The 20,855-nt window shown below is 45.3% G+C and overlaps 1 protein-coding gene across 3 annotated transcripts in view; it reads left to right on the top strand.

Moving 5' to 3' along the window:
* Positions 1-6,335, top strand: part of LOC137521940 (uncharacterized) — a 50,451-nt gene extending 44,116 nt beyond the window's left edge. For all 3 annotated transcript variants that reach the window (XM_068241892.1, XM_068241891.1, XM_068241893.1), the window contains one exon: positions 5,574-6,335. In XM_068241892.1, coding sequence (XP_068097993.1) covers positions 5,574-5,764 — 191 coding nt within the window. In that variant the 3' untranslated portion in view covers positions 5,765-6,335. The remainder of the gene's footprint in view (positions 1-5,573) is intronic.
* The last annotated feature ends 14,520 nt before the right edge of the window (positions 6,336-20,855 follow it).

Below are 20,855 nucleotides of genomic sequence, written 5' to 3'. Positions count from 1 at the left end.
ACTATACACCCATCATTCTAAAAGTAATTAATGAATTACAACACTGGAGAAACTTACCCCTCTCTCTTCTGGGGAAATGCCACCTTATCAAAATGATTAGCTTTGGCAGACTTTTATACCCCCTACAGACCTTGCCACTGCTACTAAAACACAAGGATGTTCAGACTCTAACTCAGGCATTTAAAGCTTTCCTATGGAAAGGTAAGAGAGCCAGAATCCCATTGAGGCTTTTACAGAACCCAAGAGAGGCAATTGGGGTTAATTTCCCTAATATACGTGCCTATAATTTAGTTTCTATTATCAGGCACGCTAGAGATTGGCTAGGCCAAACGAGCTTCTTTACAAACACTAATTTGGAACAGGAATTATGCACACCATGGTCCTTGGCAGGAATCCTACACTCTAAAATTATTTCGCTTCCTGATAAAATAAAGAAGAATATACTACTACGTGATACCTGCCTCGCATTTAGAGAGTTTCGCAAATATCTTTCTCTCCCAGGTCACATCTCTCCTTTAATGCCGCTATGGTCTTCTCCTGATTTCCCAGGGGGACAGGGTACAATAATATCAAAGATATGGGAAAACAAAGGAATCATAACCTTGGCAGATGTACTTGACTCAGGCGCTCGGCTATTGAGCTTCTCCCTATTGCAGAAAAAATTTAAACTCCCTACAAATTCAGTCCTGGGATACTACCAACTGAAACATTACGTAAACTCCACGATAGGTCCAAAGATGTCCCTCCCCTCCCATGAAAAGTTCAATAAGATCCTAGGTGATTTGTCAGAAAAAAAATCTATTTCAGAGCTATACGGGGAACTTCGATCCTTTAAACTCAAATCTGCCTCTTTCAGTCATCTTTCTTTTTGGGCAAAGGCACTTCAGACTAATGTCGAAGTATTGGGACCTTTAGTGGAGAGGGGATGGGCCGAGATATGTTCGAATATCGTAGCAGAAACGTGGCGTGAAATGCAGATAAAAATTATTTATAAAGGATATTATGCATTTAATTTCAAACAACCCTCAGGGAAAACTGATTATCTAACCTCCTGTCCCAAATGTATGCAGGACTACCCAGACTTATTTCACTTACTCTGGTCCTGCCCCTATATCCAAAAATTTTGGCTAAAAGCAAGGGACATGTGCCTGAGACTGACATCTGTTAAGAGAGACAATAATCCATGGGATGCGCTTTTTCATATCATAAAACCCTCCACATCAACCATTAATCAGGCCTCATTGAAGCCACTCGAACACCTAGTTCTTCTTGCAGCCAAGAAGTGTATATTGACACAATGGGTCTATTCCTCCCCTCCAACTTCCAGACAACTAATAGATACCATGAATAAATTAATGTATATCAATAAATTTGACGCCGAGCAATGTAAGTCAAAAAATACAGCTAAATTTTTTAAACTATGGACTCCATATATAAAAAGTTATGTCCCTAGAACGAATCTATTGAATATTATGGACCCATTTAAATATACCAAGTGGTACCTATCTAAACACATTGCTGGAGACCTGGGTTGTCTGGACGTTGGAATCTAAGGTCTATTCCTGATCAGAAATGTCACCTGAGATTCTGTTGTACTTTTACACTACTGTAAATGTAAACTTAAATTTGCTTCTGACTCATCTCTGTGATTGACCTCCCATCTTTTTTATATTTTCGTTTACCTTCTCGCCTTTCCTCTCTCTATTTTTCAGTCCTACTCTTACTTTGCGCAAATTGGATGGATAGATACAGACATAAATTCATAATACACTCTTGTCAACGACAAGAATACGAGGATATGTGTAAGTGTCAGCTATAGTCTCACTTTATGTTTAGTTAGTTATTTTTTTTTTATTTTTTTTTTTTTTTTCAAGTTACTTATCATCAGTGTCAAGGCTGTTCTATAGTCACAGAGGATTTCTCCCTCCGGGGAGGGGGTTGCCTCGTTTGTCCAGAATTCGTATTCCTCTAGGAACAGACTGTTGAGTTTCCCTGCTCTCAAACCTAAAAATACAGCTTTGACGGCTTTTGTTAAGCTTTGACTGTGGGTTAAAAAAAAAAAAAAAGAAAATGGTTAGAAAACTGTACTATTAATATAATACTTAATTCTCTAACAATAAGTAATGGACATTGTAACTCTTCTCAGAATGTTTTTCTTGCTTGCTCTTTTATTGTTCCAATGTTAAACAATATCTATATGTCTCATTACAATGACTGTAATAAATGTTTTCTGCCAATAAAAATTATTTAAAAAAAAAAAAAAAAAAAAGAAAGCCTATGGGGGATTTTACCAAATTTGGAGCCCTGTAACTCTGGTTTGCAGAGATGTAGGGAACCCATCTTTGGAGCCCAAGTCTAACAATATGTCTTCTACCTGCATGAGACATTTCGTGAGATTCAGACGTTGCTAACGGCCATTGCTGCGATTTATGTACGTCAGACTCGCCACCATTGAAATTGCCAAATAAACAGGTTTTGTGACCCTAGGCTATGACCTCTTCGGCCTAGGACTGCATTGAACGCGACCCACGCATTGTGCGCATTCTGGACAACACCAATTACTGGGTTTATACCCTTCTGGATCCACGGTACAAACACAATGTTCCAAAACTGCTTGAAGAAAGAGCCAGACAGGTCAAAATGGAAGAATACCAGCAGGCCCTTGTGGAGACTTTAGAGAGGAGATTGACATCTTCCCCCTCCTCTAGCCAGTTGTACGCCGACAGACTGACTTCCGCAAACCCAGGACGACCAGGAGGGCAGCAAACAACACAAGCCGCAGCTAGTGCCCAAAAGGGAATGGTATCGGCAGTGTCCTTGGAGTGGGAAAATTTTCTGACACCCATGCAGCAGCACACAGAACAGCAAGCGTGCAGATCCACCTCCAACACCGATCGCCTGGAGAAGATGGTCAAGGACTACATGTCAGATGGCGTAGCTGTGTTGAACAATCCATCTGCACCCTTCAACTATTGGGTATCGAAGCTAGACACCTGGCACAAACTGGCAATGTACGCAATAGAGGTGCTGGCTTGCCCGGCAGCCAGCGTTATGTCGGAACGCTGTTTCAGTGCTGCCGGAGGCATCGTCACAGATCGGCGGCGTATCCGCCTCTCCACAGAAAATGCAGACCGTCTGACTCAAATTAAAATGAATCAATCCTGGATTGGAAATGACTACGCAACACTCCCGGACCCCAACCAAGTAACATGAACAATGAACATCTGTGATGGGTTAGCGTTTCCGGTCCCTGTTTATTGAACCTCTCATCTGTATTACATTTATGACTGCATGGCGACAAAATGCAAATTGCTATCCGCACGCTTCTTGTCCTCATGCAAGGCCTGGGTTGTTGTGTCTCAAAGCGTGGCCTTCTCCTCCTGCGCCACCCTCCTCTTGTTCCATCACGTGTGCTGCTGCTGGGTTAGCGTTACCGGTCCCTTTTCCTGGAACCTCTTATATGTATTACATTTATGACTGCATGCCGACAAAAAGCATGTTACCTGTGCAAAGAAAACAGACATTTCCCGCATTTAAAAGACAGTTTTCCCTTTGAAACTTTAAAATCGATTTTCTCAAAAACTATAAGCTCTTTTTGCTAAATTTTTTTCCCTCTTGTACCCACTCCCAAGGTGCACATACCCTGTAAATTTGGGGTATGTAGCATGTAAGGAGGCTTTACAAAGCACAAAAGTTCGGGTCCCCATTGACTTCCATTATGTTCGGAGTTCGGGTCGAACACCCGAACATCGCGGCCATGTTCGGCCTGTTCGGCCCGAACCCGAACATCTAGATGTTCGCCCAACACTAGGCCTGGGGAGGCCCTCTTTTGCGGCGCGTAGCGGCGGCGATGGAGTGAAACACGCAGCTAGCAAAGTGCTAGCTGCGTGTTTTAAAAAAAATTGTCAAAAAAGACCCACAAGAGGCTGAGCAATCCACCGCTGCGGTAATGGACGAGCTGAGCTCGTCAATACCGCTAAGGTGGTTAACATCAACCTCCCCCCCTTAGTGCTAACACTCGTTCACATCATTTAGCGCAGATGGCTGTGCGATTGGAACGCAACGCGTCCGATCGCACGCCATCTGCGCTCCTATGCGCTGCGCTGCAGATCCAATTCATTACAATGAATGGGATCTGTGCTGCGATTCCCAAAAATGCGTGCAGTACGCGATAGCGCAATCGCGCTGCCACGCAGCGCATATGATGGGAACGGTAGAAGGGCTGTCTATGCCCTTCTACCGTTCTTGCGTGTCGCACACTATACGCGCTGCCAAAATGCGCACGGCAGCGCGTATAGTCTGAACGAGGCCTAACCTCCTCTTACCTACTCCTAATGCTAACCTCGCCCAACTTAGTCCTACCACTAACCCTACCCTATCTATGCCTAACACTAAACTACCTAATCTATGTAAACCCGCTCCCTTGCCATTTTCTTCCCTCCAGTGCTTATTTGTAGCCAACATTTTTCATAGTATCTATATTAGTAGCCTCTTTTCTTATTTGTAGTAGCCCGTCATAGTGGCTATTTCTCTGTCACCTGCTATTTTTTTTTTTTTTCGGTCCGCCACTGTTGCCCAAATTCACTGCAGCCGCTGATCTTGGGTGTTACAATGGGTGCCTGTGGTGGTGCCCAAACCTCCGTAGCTCCTCCGTAGCTCCGACTGTGTCTCTTCAACCACGGGTTATGTACGGTTATGTATCTGAAGATGCTTTGTTTATATTGCCCAGTTTTATTTCTGGGTTACTTTAAAGTGACACTGAAGTGAAAAAAATATATGATATAATGAATTGTATGTGTAGTACGGATAATTAATAGAACTTTAGTAGCAAAGAAAACAGTTTCATATTTTTATTTTCAGTTTTATAGTTTTTTGCTTTGCTTTGTTTTTGTAGCATTGCATCATTCTGTAATATTTGCAGTTTACACACTACACTCAGCATTTTAAATGATTTCACAGAGTAGGCTAATGACTTTTTGAACTTCCCTCTGCAGAAAAAAAAAAATACAGTGACAGACACTTGAGATAATAAGCTTCAGAAGACAGAGCTCTCTGCAACTGTTAAAGTCAGAGAGATCAGACAAGTTATTTTTCATAGATGCCTAATGATGTTGATCCAGGGATTTTATCTGATTGCCATCTGGAGTCGGGAAGGAATTTTTCCCTTTTGGGGCTAATTGGACCATGCCTTGTAAGGGTTTTTTCGCCTTCCTCTGGATCAGCAGGGATATGTGAGGGAGCAGGCTGGTGTTGTACTTTGTACTGGTTGAACTCGATGGACGTATGTCTTTTTTCAACCCAAATAACTATGTAACTATGTAACTATATAGATAACAACTGGAGTTTCTTAACTCTTCCTGTACTGGAAACAATATGAGATTCATATCTGTGCTGCTAATGCTTTATTTCTTAGCTGTACTACACATACAAGTCATTATATCATACGTTTATTTCCACTTCAGATTCCCTTTAAGGCATTGCTGAAGCTGAGGGCAAGTTTAGGAAGAATAAACCCAATTGTCCATGTTGAAAAGTTGTGCTGAACCTTATCTTATGTTTTATCTTTTGTACAGGACCCCCTCAAGAACCCCCTCATGACCCCCCTCATCCGCTGCATCTATATGGCCTAATCTTTGCCTGCAACGTTCTGATCCTCATCATCATTCTTCTTGTTTGGATAAGAAGGAGGCGTCGCCATAGAAAAGGCTCCACTGACACCCCTTACATGAACCTCGCTAAATTTAAAAAAGGTGTCAATATGTAGGTGATTACACAAGATTTCATCTCACTTCCTGTTTCCCGTGACCCTGTCTCTCAAAAAAGTAGCACCATCTCAGCAGGGACGCAGACAGCCAAGACATATTGAACTTTGTTTTGTGTTCCATTGTTCCAAACATGGTCTTTCCTTTTATCCCGTGTTTGAAGTCCTTTCTCAGCTGCCTTGGCTGATACCAAACACCATTCAAAGGCAAATCAAACGATGGTCAAAGAAAAAAAATGAAACATTTAAATGCCTTCAAATGCAAATGTACCCCAAAAAATGTGTGAGATGAGTTTACTGTAAATTATCTTATATGTTCATCATTGTATCAATGTATAACATGTAATTTATTATGTCTGTAGAAGGGGTAGCCATACATGCTTATTGTATACGTACATTACACTTTTTACTTTGTGGTTTGTGCTGTACTTCCACTCATATCTCGGTTTACATTTACAGAGTTCTAATATATACTGTGTTTCCCCTAAAGTAAGACATCCCCTGAGAATAAGACCTAGCAGGAATTTCAAGAATGCTTGAAATGTAAGACATAAACAATTTAAAGAGAACCAGAGACGTTGGACAAAAGATTTTATACATACCTGGGGCTTCCTCCAGCCCCATAAACCTGGATCGATCCCACACCGCCATCCTCCGCTGCCTCTATCAGCCGGTACTGGGTCCCGTACTTTCGTCCAGTTGAGCCAGTCAACGCAAGCGCTGTGCGTCACTGCCGGCAGACGCGGCCAATTGTATGCAAGAACAGGGACTCCCTCCATATCTTTACGCATGCACCTCCATACCACGCAGGCGCATGCGTAAGGCTATAGAGGGAGTCCCTGCTCTTGCGTACAATTTGCCGCGTCCGCCGGAAGTGACGGGACCCGGTAGCGGCGATAGAGGCAGCGGAGGACGGTGGCGTTGGAGCGATCCAGGCTTATGGGGCTGGAGGAAGATCCAGGTATGTATAAAAGCTTTTTCATTTTTTTAATACAGTTCGTCTCTGGTTCCCTTTAAGCCCCTAACTAGCAGCCCACATGACACCAGCAAGTCACGCTGAATACAAAGCCTGGATACAAGAGAGCAGCAGTATAATGTGAGTTCTACACAGTCCTGTATATGTGTCAGGCAATTTGTGTTTTTGTTAGAGCCAGCCCTCCTGACAGCTTATCCTATGCTCTGGGGAGCCTGACAGAGTTCTCTGCCTACAAGAAATAGACTCTAAGGCCTAGTGCACACCGAGCGGTTTTTGGAGCGATCCGCCGGCCGCATCCGCCTGGAAAAACGCTTGGCTAATGTATTGCAATGGGATGGTGCACACCGGCGGTTTGAGGTTTTTGCCAAGCCGCAAACGTGCCTCCTGCTGCGCGTTTGCGGTTTTCGGAAGCGTTTCATGCTCAATGTAAAGTATAGGAAAAACGCAAACCGCTCTGAAAAACGCTACTTCAGAGCGGTTTGCCAGGCATTTTTGTTACAGAAGCTGTTCAGTAACAGCTTTTACTGTAACAATATGTGTAATCTGCTACACAAAAACGCACCCAAAACCGCTAGGTATGTTTAGAAAACCTCTCTAAACATACCTAGAATCGCTCTGAAATCAGCTCCCAAAACCGCTAGCGTATTGCGGATCTGCTAGCGGTTTTGGTGTGCACTGGGCCTTACCCACATGATCAGCAGAATCAATTTCTTGTAAGTGACAGCCAATGGGCTTGATTCAGTAAACGGTGCTAACCCAGTTAGCACGCCTAAAGACTTAGGGCGTAATAGCTAGGGTGCTAGCTGGGTTAGCACCGTTTACTAAATTCACATCGCGCGCAAAGTCCCGTGCGCAAATCTTTGCGCGTGCACAACGCTGTGTGCGCGCAAAGTTTTGCGCACGGGACTTTGCGTGCGATGTGAATTTAGTAAATGCTGCATCACGGTGCGACAAAAATGGTGCACCCGATGCGCCTATAAGGTCGCATTGGGTGCGACCTTAACGTCGCACCATGCAAAGTTTTGCGCGCGATGTGAATTTATCACTCCTAAACTAACTTTAGGCATGATATTGGGCTTTTCACAGGCGTGCTAACACTTAGCACGGTTTACTGAATCAAACCCAATATCTGCAAAACACAAGCTCTGTGCATGCTGCTTGTGTTTCAGCATGGCGTACAGTATATACATTTTGTGTAGGAAAACTACCAGTGTTTGCCCAAAAATAAGACATCCTCTGAAAATAAGCCCTAGCACATCTTTTAGAGCAAAAATGAATATAAGACATTGGGCTCGATTCACAAAGCGGTGATAACCCAGTTAAAGACTTTAGGCGTGATAACCATTTTATCATGACTAAACTCAGTTTAGGCATGATAAGTTTAGGCATGATAAGTTTAGGCATGATAAGTTTAGGCATGATAAGTTTAGATAAGTTTAGATCGCGGGCAAAGTCCCGCACGCAAAGCAGCGCCATTAAACTCAATGCAAAGTGCACCAGACTTTGCTAGCGCAAAACTTTTGATCAGCTGTGCACTGCGGTGCTAACCCAGTTGGTGCTTAAACTTATCACGCCTAAACTTATCACACCTAAACTTATCACACCTAAACTTATCACACCTAAACTTATCACGCCTAAACTTATCACACCTAAACTTATCATGCCTAAACTGAGTTTAGGCGTGATAAAGGGCTTTTCACTAGCGTGCTAACTGTTAGCACCGCTTTGTGAATCAGGCCCATTGTCTTATTTTGGGGAAAACACAGTAGCATTGCACTGACAACTAAATTCTGTACATAATTTAGACAATCAAAGGTTAAAAAAATTAAAGAATCATCCAGTACCCAAGTGTTGCTTAGGGAGTTTCCCATTTTACTGCATGTTTTGTATTTTCTCAGAATAAAAGTCTGACTCTAAGGCTGGTTTCACAGTGGGACGTTACAGGCGCACATTACAGCAGCCAGTAACGCAGCCTAACTCACAGCACTGTAAAATCAATTGTGCTGTTCACAGTGCACACGTTGCGTTACATCTGCGAACATATATTCCCGTTCACCAATTAGTGCTGCTTCAGATAGTGCCAGGGGTGTGTACAGGAGCAAGCCCAATCCTGCACAGCACTGCTTCTGCTACAAGACGTATATCTACTGATTCGTGGCTTAGATGAAGTCACAGAGGATGTAGATATACTGTAGTGGTGGAAAAAGTGGTTAAAAAGCTCTGTAAACATTTAGGAACTTATGCAATTCCTGCTAGATTTGGTACTGCAGGCACGGGTGTATACCATTGCACTTGATTGGCTGACGAGCTGTTGTGTGTTTTGCATTCAGCATTATATAGAGGCAGTATGGGTGAATCCCCTGGTGGTGGCAGCACCGGGGCTCACCTGCACTCCCTATTGGTGTTTCCTGGGGATTCGGGGGTCCCGGGCAGTGGCAGAGCTCAGGGCCCCTGCCATGTGCACCAGCGTTTGTGTAATTTTGAAAACACTCTGTAAACATTTAGGAACTGAAAAAGAAGTTTTGAAAGTGAAAAGTTGTCCCATTCTCACTGGATAAAAAAATTTCCACCAACCAACAGTTCAGGGTCTACTTTTTATGTTTTCCATCTGAATGGTAGCATATATTGCTATTGCCAGTGCCTTTCCGCATTTGCTAGCCATACCTCCCAACTTTTTGAGATCAGAAAGAGGGACACTTAAACCACACCCCTGCCACACCTCTAACCACGCCCCTGACACACCCCTCAAGTACCGCATACTATAAAGATGTCATAAGCAAAATATTTTGTTTTATAATTCAAACCACGCTGGTCCTTTCTATCCTGGGTCGTTTTCCTACATATTAACATTTGAAAATAAGAAATATATCAATTTAAAAGATGGGAATAAAGTTTGGAATCAATTAAACACAATTTTCAGTAGAAAAATACATATATTTACATAAATCTGTACATCAATCCTGAAAGAGGGACAAATGAGGGAGAAAGAGGGACGGAGGTATTGGGTTCCCATAGAGGGACCCACCTCGGGTTCTCTTTAAGTATGTAAATCAGGATGAGAAAAGATTTTACAATGGTCAGACCTCGACAGAATGGTTTATAAATGAAGATTGTCAAATTGGAACAATTTATTCATTACAATTACCGTATTTTTTCGAATAGAAGATGCACATTTTCTCCCTCAAAAGTGAGGAGAAAAATTCACTGCGTCTTATAATCCAAATACAGGGAGTCCCCGACTTATGAACGTCTGCCGATAGGAACTGATGACCAGCCGCGATGTTGGAGACTCCCCGCATTGTGTCTGACGCGATCAGCAAAACCCGGCACTAGGGGGAGCTGTGCAGAAGAATATAGGTTTCTGATCGCTGCGGGCTCTGATGGAAGAGGTGTGCCATGGTGCTGCTGCTTCATTTGTTCAAGGGGAGGGGGGACACATGGGGACAGTAGGGGACACATGGGGGGCAGAAGGGGACACATGAGGGACAGGAGGGGACACTCTGGGGACACGGCGTGGGGCTGAAGGGGACACACAGTGGACAGAAGGGAACACAAGGGGGACAGAAGGTGGCACACGGGGGCAGAAGGGGACACATGGGGACAGTAGGGGGCACATGGGGGGGCAGAAGGGGACACATGAGGGACAGGAGGGGACACTCTGGGGACACGGGGTGGGGCTGAAGGGGACACACAGTGGACAGAAGGGAACACAAGGGGGACAGAAGGTGGCACACGGGGGCAGAAGGGGACACACAGGGACACATGGAAGGGAACAGATGGGGACACATGGAAGACACAGGTTACCCAAAGGGCACATGAGGTACAAGGGGGGTACAATAATTGGGGGGAGAACATCTACAAGATGCTCTTGGACTATGGACACACCAGCTTTGGTATATTTTTAGTTTTTGCCCTCTAAACCTAGGTGCGTCTTTTAGTCCGGAACATCTTATATGCCGAGAAATACAGTGCATTCAGTAGAAGTTCCTTTTTAACAACTGGCTACAACAAATATTCAGCTCGTCTGTAGATAAAATAAATGAAGAATGAATTAAAAGGTTGGGCCCAGAATATTTTGATGGTGGCCCGATTATTGCTCTTTGCACTGCTTCATTTTATGTAAAGATACTGGATGTTTTGTATTTGTAACCTGCATCATAAAAAAAATATATATTTTGTGTATATTCACGCAATCCTGTGGTTTACATTGAAAGTTTTACATGTAGGTTTGATTCAGAAAAGAGTGCTAACTGATAGCACAGCCGTTTCCGCGCAAATTTTCGCATTGTGCGCGATTGCAAATTTTTGCGCGAATCAATAACGGTTTTCACGTGAAAACGCAACTTTTCGTGCGAAACCGATATGGTTTGTGCGTGAAAATGCGCGTTTATGCGCGAAAATGTTATCGTTTAGTGTGAAAATTCGCGATCATGCGCAATATGAAAAACAGCGCGAAAACAGCTGTGCTATCAGTTAGCACTCTTTTGGGAATCAAGCCCGTAGTGTGAATGTCTTAAAAACAAATAAGGGAAAAAAAATTTTTAAATACACTATTTCTCCAATTCCATCCTCTATACTTTTAAAATAAGCAATGCTACCAGGGCCGGGCCGAGGCATAGTCTGGAGAGGCTCCAGCCTCAGGGCGCAGTGTAGGAGGGGGAGCACAATTCATTCAGCTGTAATTCCTAATTGTGTATGAAGCAGAAAGAAATAAGAAAATGGAATACATAGCAGTGACTGCAAGTCAGATAACTAGATATTAAGGTGTTGGGGAGGTTGTGGGCCCTGCGGCGCCTCTTAGTCTAATAGCAATCAGTGTGTGATGGCTGGGGTGGAAGGGATGGAGGGGCGCACTTTGGTGTCTCAGCCTTGGGTGCTGGAGGACCTTGTCCCTGCTCTGAATGCTACTATAAATAAAACCCACCCATTTTATTTGCCCGTTTATCCCAGCCATCAAAACATTTATAGAAAACCTGTACAAAAAAAAACATCCCCTGGGGGGTACTCACTTTGGGAGGGGGAAGCCTTAGGGTCCCAACGAGGCTTCCCCATCCCTGTAGCTGCAGGCAGTCCAGCGCTGGCTCCCCCGAAGCACCCCGCAATCCTCCCCCGACTTATCTAAATATATATAAAATCGTGTGTGTGTGTGCGTGTGTGCCACGATCACTCGAAAACGACTTGACCGATTTGCATGAAGCTTGGTATACAGATCCCTTACTATCTGGGATGATATGCTCTGGGGGTCTCGTGTCCCCCCTGCACACCTGGGCGGAGCTACAAACAGCAAATCAGATTCCACCCATTCATGTCAATGGAAAAAATGTAAAAGGCTGCCATTCTCACAGTAATCAAGCCAGAGTCCCCACACTTGGCACTGTTGGTCCATTGGTGACCGAGGTTGCAAATCCAGGAAAAGTGGGTGGAGCATAAAACAGCCAATCAAATTTCAGCCATTTATTTTAAACGAGAAAATGTAAACTGCAGCCATTCTTACACTGTTAATCGCAGGATTTTCGAACTTGGTCACTGGGTGAATGACATTAAGATTCAAGAAAGTGGGTGGAGCCTACAACAGCCAATTAAAATTCACCTGTTGATTTTCAAGCTGAATATTTAAACTGCTGCTATTCTTACACTGTTAATGGCAGAGGCTTCAAGCTTGCTACAGTCGGTCATTGGGTGACTGGGGCTCAAAATTCACTAAAGGGGTGGGGCCACATACAGCCAATCAGATTTCCTTGGTGGACAAACTCCTTCCAATCACACATTTTTGAAGCCAGGAACCTGAAAGCTCACAAACTTGGTCATCGAGTGTCTGTGTGTTCAGTTTACAAAAAGTGGGCGGCGCCAAAAACAAATTTTACTGGGAAAATATGAACTGCAACCATTCTTACACTGTTAATGGCAGGGATCTCAAACATTGCACAGTTGGTCACTAGGCAGTGGCGTACCTAGGGCATTTGGCACACGGTGCTGGGTATTAAAAGACACCCCCCCCTAATAAAAAGGGCGTGGCCACAACCTGCGGCGTGCTTCGCGGCAAAAATGGGCGTGGTCATGACCGGAGCTAACTGTAATTTAAAGTATTAGCTAGTATAGTTGCCCCAGTATAGCTAGTAGTTTTCCCCAGTATAGCTGCCCCCAGTGAAGCTAGTTGCCCCCAATGAAGTTAGTATAGTTGCCCCCAGTATAGCTAGTATAGTTGCCCCCAGTATAGCTGGTATAGTTGCCCCCAGGATAGCTGCCCCCCAGTATAGTGTGCAAATTTGGACAGAGGCGCCAGGCAGGTTAAAATGATCTAAAAACAACTAAAAAGGAGGAGTACAGGTGGACTTACCTCCTGAAATGATGGACAATCGAGATTGTTCAAATCGCAAATAACAATTTATTTTGGCACTCCGCAACGCGTTTCGCAGGTATAACCCGCTTCATCAGGCAAGGAGTGCAAGCTCAAAAAGGTCCAATAGTGGCAATGCGCCTCTGTAACTGGTTACTCCTCCTCCTCCTCCTTTCTCTCTCTCTCTCTCTCTCTCTCTCTCTCTCTCTCTCTCTCTCTCTCTCTCTCTCTCTCTCTCTCTCTCTCTCCAGAGATCTGTAGTATTTCAAAACCATACTCACATTCATGACATGTCCAGGGATCAAACCCAGGCCAACCACATGGAAGACAGCTATGCTCACCACCATACCACCAAGCACACACTAAATAGACTGCTAACCTAAATCTTACTTGTAGACAGTCATATGAGACACATGCTGGGTGCAGGGCTTTGTGATTGGACCATGGACCATGCGATAGAGTGAGGTGCAAAAATGAAATCATGCCTAGCAGAGGATGGTTTCACAATGCTAAATGCTAGGCTGGCTGTGGTGCAATTGGTTAGTGCGTCTGGCTGGTAACAGCAAGGTTACAGGTTCGATTCCATCCAGGCATGTCTTTTCCTTTTGCGTTCAACAGTTGTCCAAACAGAGCCAACAGAGCCCCAGATAGCCATGTAGAGTTAGGTCACAGCTAGCCTGGCTGTGGTGCAATTGGTTAGTGTGTCTGGCTGGTAACAGCAAGGTTACAGGTTCGATTCCATCCAGGCATGTCTTTTCCTTTTGCGTTCAACAGTTGTCCAAACACCGAGCACAAAGTTTTGCATGCGTAAAGTTTTACGCACGCAAAATACCCCATGGGGTTCAATGGCGCAGCGCGCGCACGCAAAAGGAAAAGACATGCCTGGATGGAATCAAACCTGTAACCTTGCTGTTACCAGCCAGACACACTAACCAATTGCACCACAGCCAGGCTAGCTGTGACCTAACTCTACATGGCTATCTGGGGCTCTGTTGGCTCTGTTTGGACAACTGTTGAACGCAAAAGGAAAAGACATGCCTGGATGGAATCGAACCTGTAACCTTGCTGTTACCAGCCAGACACACTAACCAATTGCACCACAGCCAGGCTAGCTGTGACCTAACTCTACATGGCTATCTGGGGCTCTGTTGGCTCTGTTTGGACAACTGTTGAACGCAAAAGGAAAAGACATGCCTGGATGGAATCGAACCTGTAACCTTGCTGTTACCAGCCAGACACACTAACCAATTGCACCACAGCCAGGCTAGCTGTGACCTAACTCTACGTGGCTATCTGGGGCTCTGTTGGCTCTGTTTGGACAACTGTTGAACGCAAAAGGAAAAGACATGCCTGGATGGAATCGAACCTGTAACCTTGCTGTTACCAGCCAGACACACTAACCAATTGCACCACAGCCAGGCTAGCTGTGACCTAACTCTACATGGCTATCTGGGGCTCTGTTGGCTCTGTTTGGACAACTGTTGAACGCAAAAGGAAAAGACATGCCTGGATGGAATTGAACCTGTAACCTTGCTGTTACCAGCCAGACACACTAACCAATTGCACCACAGCCAGCCTAGCATTTAGCATTGTGAAACCATCCTCTGCTAGGCATGATTTCATTTTTGCACCTCACTCTATCGCATGGTCCAATCACAAAGCCCTGCACCCAGCATGTGTCTCATATGACTGTCTACAAGTAAGATTTAGGTTAGCAGTCTATTTAGTGTGTGTTTGGTGGTATGGTGGTGAGCATAGCTGTCTTCCATGTGGTTGGCCTGGGTTTGATCCCTGGACATGTCATGAATGTGAGTATGGTTTTGAAATACTACAGATCTCTGGAGAGAGAGAGAGAGAGAGAGAGAGAGGAGGAGGAGGAGGAGGAGGAGGAGTTGGTTGGTTATTCATTTTAGGCATCTAGAGGGATAGAAACCTTTGCAAACTTTAAAATACTAAATTTCGTAATCGTAATTACGAAAATTTGCGTAATTTGCGAAAATTACGAAATTTCGATTACTGCTAAAATCGTAATTGTAGTAATTTCGCGAAATTTCGGAAATTCGTAATTAGGTCATTACGCTCATCCCTAGTTTAGTTGCCCCCAGTGTAGGTAGTTTAGTTGCCCCCGGTATAGCTAGTATAGTTGCCCCAGTATAGCTAGTTTAGTTGCCCCCAGTATAGCTAGTTTAGTTGCCCCCAGTGTAGGTAGTTTAGTTGCCCCCAGTATAGCTAGTTTAGTTGCCCCCAGTAAAGCTAGTACAGTTGCCCCCAGTATAGATGCCCCAGGAGGGGGAAAGCAGCGCTAGAAGGAGGGGCAGTGGGGGCAGCGGTGGGGAGGGGGGAAATACCCCCCCCCCCCTCCCTCACCTGGGACCCCTCCTTCTGCCTCTCTCCCCCTCCATTTAGCGGTGGCAAGTGCGGGCTCGGCGGCGGGGAGACATGCGCAGAATTACTCACCACTTCCACGTTCCAAGCGCTGGCAGCGTCATGTCATCACAGATCTCCGCCTTCAATGCCGCCCACTGTGCTTCCGCTTATCAGGAAGCACAGTGGGCGGCTTTGAAGGCGGAGATCTGTGACGTCATGACGCCACCAGCGCTTGGATCGCGGAAGTGGTGAGTAATTCTCCGCTTGTCTCCCCGCCGCCGAGCCCGCACTTGCCACCGCTAAATGGAGGGGGAGAGAGGCAGAAGGAGGGGTCCCAGGTGAGGGAGGGGAGGGGATATTTCCCCCCTCCCCGCCGCTATCCCTGTCACCCCTCCTTCTAGCGCTGCTTCCCCCTCCTGCTCTGCTGCTGTGGGGGGTCATGGCGACACCCCCCTGGCTGTCTGTCACCCGGTGCGCCACGCTCCCCTGCGCACTACAGTAGGAACGCCACTGTCACTAGGTGAATGAGATTAAGATTTTGGAAAGTGGGTGAAGCCTCCAACAGCCAATTAAAATTCACCTTTTGATTTTCAAAGGGAAAATTTAAGCTGCTACCATTCTTATACTGTTAATAGCAGATGCCTCAAACGACTAGGGTTCAAATTCAGAAAGGGGCGGAGCCACAAACAGCCAATCAAATTTGTTTATTTTTCAATAGAAATATACAAAGTATTGATACCAAGGACCCCAAAGCTGATAAACTTGATAACTGAGTGACTGTATGTCAAGGTTAGAAAAAGTGGGCGGCGCCAACAACTTTTTTACATGGCAGGGTTCCCAAACTTGACACAATTGGCTACTGGGTGACTAGGATTAACATTCAGAAATGTAGGTGGAGCCTACAACAGCCACTCAAAATTCACCAATTGATTTTCAAGGGGAATATTTACATTGCTAACATTCTTACACTGTTAATGGCAATGGCCTCAAACCTGATACAGTCAGTCATTGGGTGACTGGGGTCCAAATTCACTAAAGGGGGTGGAGCCACAAACAGCTAATCAGATTTGTTAAATTGATTTCAGCCATTCTGTTATTGGCAGGGTTCTCAAACTTGACACAGTTGGCCACTAGGTGACTAGGATTAATATTCAGGAAAGTGGGTGAAGCCTACAGCAGCCAATCAAAATTCACCTTTTGTTTTTCAAGGGGAATATTTACATTGCTGCCATTCATACTCTCTTAATGGCAGAGGCCTTAAATCTGGTACAGTCAGTGACTGGGAGACTGGGGTTTAAATTCTGAAAAGAGAGCGGGCCAAAAACAGACAATCAGATTTGTTTAATTTCAATGGTAAAATGCAACTTATTGATGGCAAAGACCCCACAGCTCATAAACTTGGTCATTGAGTGACTGTATGTCAAGGTTAGAAAAAGTGGGTGGTGCCAAAAACCACAAATTTTTTACATGGGAAAATATAAACTGTAGCTATTCTTACACTGTTAATGGCAGGGTTCTCAAACGTAACTCAATATTTGGAAAATTCACTTATTGCTTTTCAAGGGGAATATTGAAACTGCTGCCATTCTTACACGGTTAATGGCAGAGGCCTCAAACCTGCTACAGTCGGTCGTTAAGTGACTGGGGTTCAAATTTGCTAAAGGGGCGGAGCCACTAACAGTCATATTTCTTAACTGGATAAACTGCTTCCATTAGCACACTTTTGATGCCAGGAACCCGAAAGCTCACAAACTTGGTCATTGAGTAATGACTCAAGGTTACAAAAAGTGGGTGGAGTCAAAAAAAGCTGCCATTCTTGCACTGTTAATGGCACAAGCCTCAAACCTGGTACAGTTGGTCATTGGGTCACTGGGGTTCAAATTCAGAAAAGAGGACAGAGCCACAAACAGTCAATCAGATTTGTTTCATTTCACTGGGAAAATACAAATGATTGATGCAAAGGACCCTAAAACACACAAACTTGGTCTTTGAATAATTGTGTGTTATGATTAGAAAAAGTGGGCGGAGCCAAAACCAGTCAAATACATACACGGACAACGCCGGGTCATCAGTGGGTGGAGACAAATACAAATTTCACTGGGAAAATGTAAACTGCAGCCATTCTTACACTGTTAATGGCAGGGTTCTTAAACTTTGCACAGTTGGTCACTGGGTGACTGAGATTAATATTCAGAAAAGTGGGTGGAGCCTACAAAAGTCAATCGAAATTCGCCTATTGCTTTTCAAGTGGAATATTTAATTGCTTCCATTTTTGCACTGTCAATGGCAAAAGCCTCAAACCTGCTACAGTTGGTCATTGGGCGACTGGTGTTCAAATTCAGAAAAGGGGGTGGAGCCACAAACAGCCAATCAGATTTTTTCATTTTCATGCAAATTATTGATGCCAAAATGGCAAAGTTCACAAACTTGGTGTAACGAACGGTGAAGCACAGAGAGGATCTGATTACCGGTGATCTGCAGTATCACTGGGAATACAGATGTATACCAGATTATAAGTGATCTGCAGTATCACCGATAATCCGATATACCAGCTAACCTCGGTTCACCTGAGTAGAGTGTAGTGTTTTTTCCGCGTTGTGACGCCTTGCTGGACGCGGAAACAGCCGCCTCACCTTGAGAGGCAGCGGCTTTTCCGCGTTTCATCACAGTACCTTCCCCCCCCCCCCCCCCCGAGGAGTGGACTCCGGACAACTCCTACCGGGTTTCTCGGGGTGTAAGGCATGAAACTCCTTCCTTAATTTGTCCGCATGCATGCGACTCCCCGGTACCCATTGTCTCTCCTCAATGCCGTACCCCTTCCAATGTACGAGATATTGTACCGAGTTTTGTACAAAGCGTGAATCTAAAATCTTTTCAACCTCGTACTCAGGTTGGTCATCTACCACCACGGGAGGAGGAGGAGTGGGACCCACATGGACTGCTGGCTTAAGCAGGGATACGTGGAAGGACCTTACCTCACGCATGCTGGCGGGAAGATCAACAGAGTAAGTAACGTTGTTGATCTTCTTGGCTACTGAAAATGGACCCACAAACCTGGGGCCCAGTTTATCCGAGGGCTGTCTCAGGGTCAAGTGACGAGTGGACACCCAGACCAAGTCTCCTGGCTGGAACTTCCACTCCAATGAGCGTCTTTTGTCAGCCTGACCCTTTTGACTCTGGAATGCCCTTTCCAGATTACTCTTCACCGTCCCCCAGATATCTTTAAATGCCCTGTGCCAGGTTTCCAGGGTTGGAAACGGAGAAGAGGCAACTGGCAAGGGAGAGAATTTGGGCGATCTCCCCGTCACCACCTGAAAAGGAGAAAATCCGGAGGAGGAATTTCTCAAATTATTTTGAGCAAATTCTGCGAAGGGCAAGAATCGGACCCAGTCGTCTTGCGCCTCCGCAACATAACATCTCAAAAATTGTTCTAAGGACTGATTTATCCTCTCAGTCTGGCCATTTGTCTGTAGGTGGTAGCCCGACGAGAATGACAGCTTCATGCCCATTAGATGGCAAAAAGCTTTTCAAAATCTGGAAACAAATTGGACTCCCCTGTCTGAAACTATGTTTTCTGGAATGCCGTGTAAACGGAAAATGTGAACAATGAATAATTCGGTCAATTCCTGAGCTGAGGGGAGTCCTTTTAAGGGCACAAAGTGGGCCATTTTGCTAAAGCGGTCGACCACCACCCAAATGACTGACATGCCTTCAGATCCGGGAAGCTCACCCACAAAATCCATGGACAGGTGGGTCCACGGCTCACTCGGGGTGGGCAAAGGCTGCAAGGTACCGACAGGTGCCAGCCGGGAGGGTTTGCTTTTCGCACATATCGCACACTCCCTAACATATTCCTTGCAATCCGCTGCCAAGGAAGGCCACCAGGCACATCTGCCTACCAGATATTGTGTTCTAGATGCCCCAGGATGCCCAGCATTCTTGTGCGCATGGAACATCTCTAAAACCCGGAGACGAAAAGGTAGGGGAATGAACATAACCCCTGCGGGCTTCCCTTCCGGGATGTCTTGTTGGAAGGGAACCAAAGTCTCCTTCAAATCTTCCCAAGTTCCAGTTGCTGCTAGTACCAACCTCTGAGGAACAATGGTCTCTGGAACGGAGGGCTGTGCTGTCTCTGGCTCGAAGTACCTGGATAAAGCATCTGCTTTAACATTTTTGCTACCCGGAGTGTATGTAATAATGAAGCTGAACCTACAGAAAAATAATGACCATCGAGCCTGACGGGGGCTCAACCTCTTAGCCCCCTCGATGTATTCCAAGTTCTTGTGATCAGTGTAAACCGTGATCGTATGCTCTGCTCCCTCTAACCAATGTCGCCATTCCTCGAAAGCCAACTTAATGGCCAGGAGCTCCCTGTTGCCTATATCGTAGTTCCTCTCTGCCGGGGAGAATCTACGAGAGAAGTAAGCACACGGGTGCATTCTACCCTGCAAGCCTGATCGCTGAGACAGCACAGCCCCCACTCCGACCTCTGAAGCATCTAACTCAACAATAAATGGGAAAGAAGTATCCACATGTCTGAGGATGGGTGCCGAACAGAATAGATCCTTCAGGGTGGAAAAAGCATGTAGAGCCTCAGGAGACCAGTGAGTAGTATCTGCCCCTTTCTTAGTGAGACTGGTAAGTGGAGAAATGACCGTGGAGTACCCCTTTATGAACCACCTGTAATAGTTAGCAAAGCCGAGAAACCGCTGAAGAGACTTCGGCCCAACTGGCTGAGGCCATTCCAGAACAGCGGAGACCTTGGCAGGGTCCATAGACAGGCCTGTGGTGGAAATTATGTACCCCAGGAAGGCGACAGACGTTTCTTCAAAAATACATTTTTCAAGTTTAGCGTACAACGAGTTTTGCCTCAGTTTATTCAAAACAAATTTTACATGGGTCCTATGCTCAGAGAGGTTGTTGGAGAAAATAAGTATATCATCTAGGTAGACTAGAACAAATCTCCCCAACACCTCCCTGAAGACCTCTTTGATGAGTTCCTGGAAAACGGCCGGGGCATTACACAGCCCGAAGGGCATTACCAAGTACTCGTAATGCCCGTCCGGAGTATTAAAGGCCGCATGCTGCATGTTTTCCACTCATCGCCCTTTCTTATGCGTATCAGGTTATACGCGCCCCGCAAATCCAACTTAGAAAAGATCTTAGCGTCAGTGATCTGTGTGAATAAATCGTCTATCAGAGGCAGCGGATAGCGATTCTTCACCGTAATCTTATTAAGTCCCCGGTAATCAATGCAGGGCCGCAGGCCTCCGTCCTTTTTTTTAACGAAAAAGAAACCTGCCCCAGCAGGCGACCGGGACGGGCGAATGAAACCCTTGGCCAAATTCTCACGAATGTAATCTTGCATGGCCAATTTTTCGGGCCCCGACAAATTGTACAAATGGCCCCGGGGG

This window comes from Hyperolius riggenbachi, chromosome 6, assembly GCF_040937935.1.
Source record: "Hyperolius riggenbachi isolate aHypRig1 chromosome 6, aHypRig1.pri, whole genome shotgun sequence".
NCBI lineage: Eukaryota > Metazoa > Chordata > Amphibia > Anura > Hyperoliidae > Hyperolius > Hyperolius riggenbachi.
The sequence above is the reverse complement of the archived record's forward strand: the minus strand, read 5'-3'. Positions and strand labels throughout refer to the sequence as shown.